Genomic DNA, 2,799 nt, shown 5'->3' on the forward strand with positions numbered 1-2,799 from the left:
TTATATTCATATTATCTACTAGAACCCCTGTTCGGACATATTTCTGTAAGTTACAGGTCTACAATTTAAAAAAAAATTTCATGAAAAACAGTGGATCACTTTTGGTACAGAAATCTAGACCTCAGTGTAACGCTTAGGTGGTTAATAATAAAGGTAGGAGAAGCTTCTCATTATAGAGTAGCACAGCCTTTCTCAATCTTTGTAACATGGGGGAACCCTTGAAATAATTTAAGGTCTTCAAGGAACCCCTGCTATAATAACTATAGCCACAGATCACAGTACATAGTTTTGATGGCCAGTAAGAAGAATTTCTCTTAGATTGCTGGCCATTGGAAAAAATGCAACCCTTACAGATACCGAAAAAGGTTCCAGGTCTGACCTGAGAGGCACAAATTGCTATTTCCTACAAGAAACCCCTAGCAAACTTTGTAGGAACCCTGGTTAAGAAACACTGGACAGGGTTCTCCCCAGGCCCTTTTAGCTGGGCGTACCACCCGGCACTTTTCAGCACCCACCCGGCTGTTTTTGGGTGGTTACTAACGAGTTTGGTCACAATACAGGGGCTGCCACCCGCCTACAATTTCTTCCCACCCGGCTTAAAAATATTTCTGGGTTGAGCACTGCTGGAGTAGAACATAGTGAATTTTTGAAAACTATCTTTTTTACTGTGACAAAAAGGGTAAAAAAAAAATCAGTTCAGTGACTTATAGGGCAATGTATAAATTTAAATGTAATAAGCAAGTCGAGGAAAGCAGATCTGTGTTTTACAGGCTTAGACAATTTTTGTTGTTCTTTTTTTGATTTCTGTGTTTAGTTTTTTCTCAATCTAGTAGCAAAAGCACAGTAAACCTTGGTGGTGAGAGTAATTAGAACATATAGATATACATTTGGAAAGAAAGTTGGAAGAACAGAGGTTTTTGGTGCAGCAACTGAGTGGACAGTTGACAACTGATCTCAAACTTCTTAAGGGAAGATAAAAGACTGCATTACGCTTGTATTTCAACTCATTTACTAATGCTGAATGTATAACCTCAAGAGTGTTTGCTGCAGTCAGTCCCATAAATAGCAACACCAACATTTCTGTTGCTCAACATTTTTGTTGATTTCTGTTGATGATGGTTTCTAATTTATTTACCCACCAAATGTTACTGCTGGCTTCCAATGTTGTGTACTCTGAACACCTTCAGTTTAAAGGGTCAATCCACTTGCTATAGATTGATGTTCATTATGTGTTTTACATGTTTCCCTTAAGTAGGGTGAGTTCCTTTCCCAGGCAACATAAATACCTTCAGAATGAAAAAAGTTGGAGGGTGAAATTGAAAATGTTACTACCCTGGGTCAGATGTCCTCCAGAGGAGCCAATAGAAATAAACATGTTGCACCCAGAGGAACCTGCCCTGTTAGAATTATTTACACGTTACTAACAAAACATATTTGATTTAGTCCTTCTGGGACAAAGTATTTTGACTGTCTAAAAATACTTTATAGAATGATAGGGTGGAAGAATCCGTAATCAGTGGGCCTGATCTAATAAAGACTATTATGGGTGAATCTGAGTTATCCAGCTATCTTCGAATGGATCTGGTCTAGGATTGAAAACATTTGCCAACTAAAAGTAAATAATTTTTAAGAAATCCATTCCAGGTTTGCTGGATCATCCATGATCTCTCTTGACCATCTATCTTCTCCAGTTTTTAAAGCTTTAATAAAGTAGGCCCAATGACTGAATAAAGCGTTTGCAATTTAAAGGCAAGTTAACTGAGCCTAACAACAAGCCATTTTCACCAGTATTTTTTGTGGATTTACCCTTTAAAAATGTTTTTGCCTCCTTTCAAAGCTTTTCACAATTGATCACTTTGCTTTCTCTCTACCTCCGATGGCAGCTTTTTCCCTGTAAAAGGACCAATCTGTCTAAGGTAGAGAAACTCAATTTCTGTGTATTGATTGCTGTGCCTGAATGTAGTGAACTCTTAAAGCCTGTGCTAATCATTTATCCGTCCTATTTAACATTATCACCTCAATAGTTTCTTCTCAGAAATTCATTTGCATTCAAACTTTTTAAATAGATGTGCCCAGCAGCTGGAAACCTAATTAGCAGCCCTGGTCAACCCATTCTTCATTTCCTGTGAAACTTACAAAAAAAATATACCCTTCGTCTTAAATCGTCTTTTCTTTACATTTCCCATGGTCATCATTCATTGCTTCATTATTTTTTAATATCAAGGTTCGTCTGTAACAGAATTTGTTCTGCTTTCTTACTAGACTGGAATTTGAGAGACAACAACGGGAAGAGCTTGAAAAACTGGAACATAAGAGGTATGTAAAACAGACATATAAGAATGAATAGATGTAAAATATTTTTTAGTTTTGCTCATGTATATTTTTAATATAAGATGAATTGAAAACGGTAAGCGATGAAAGAAAAAAAATATAATAAGATTAATTGGATTCTACATGTAGGTAACCCAGAGCTATGCCAACAAAAACAAGAATGTTACAATTAATCTACATTTACTTTGCAACTGTTTATTCATAAATCTGAAAAAAAAAGCATAATGAAAGCTCTAAATATTCCAGCTGCTGGCGATGTAAGTGCTGTCTTGGGTGCTGCCATCTTGTGATATTACATTACATATATATTATATATATACAGTTAGGTCCATAAATATTTGGACAGAGACAACTTTTTTCTAATTTTGGTTCTTTACATTACCACAATTTATTTTAAATGAAACAACTCAGATGCAGTTGAACTGCAGACTTTCAGCTTTAATTCAGTGGGTTGAACAAAAAGATTGC

The 2,799-nt window shown here is 36.0% G+C and overlaps 1 protein-coding gene across 6 annotated transcripts in view; it reads left to right on the top strand.

Annotated features, from left to right (window-relative positions):
- The window catches only part of KIF16B (kinesin family member 16B), a 196,429-nt gene that overhangs the window by 112,248 nt on the left and 81,382 nt on the right, over positions 1–2,799 (top strand). For 5 of the 6 annotated variants that reach the window (XM_072409599.1, XM_072409596.1, XM_072409597.1 and 2 more), the window contains one exon: positions 2,263–2,316. In XM_072409599.1, coding sequence (XP_072265700.1) covers positions 2,263–2,316 — 54 coding nt within the window. Of the gene's footprint in view, positions 1–76; positions 1,917–2,262; positions 2,317–2,799 lie in introns of those variants that run through there. The other variant, XM_072409601.1, reaches the window with a different exon arrangement.

The sequence above is a fragment of the Pyxicephalus adspersus genome, chromosome 4 (genome assembly GCF_032062135.1).
Source record: "Pyxicephalus adspersus chromosome 4, UCB_Pads_2.0, whole genome shotgun sequence".
Classification (NCBI taxonomy): domain Eukaryota; kingdom Metazoa; phylum Chordata; class Amphibia; order Anura; family Pyxicephalidae; genus Pyxicephalus; species Pyxicephalus adspersus.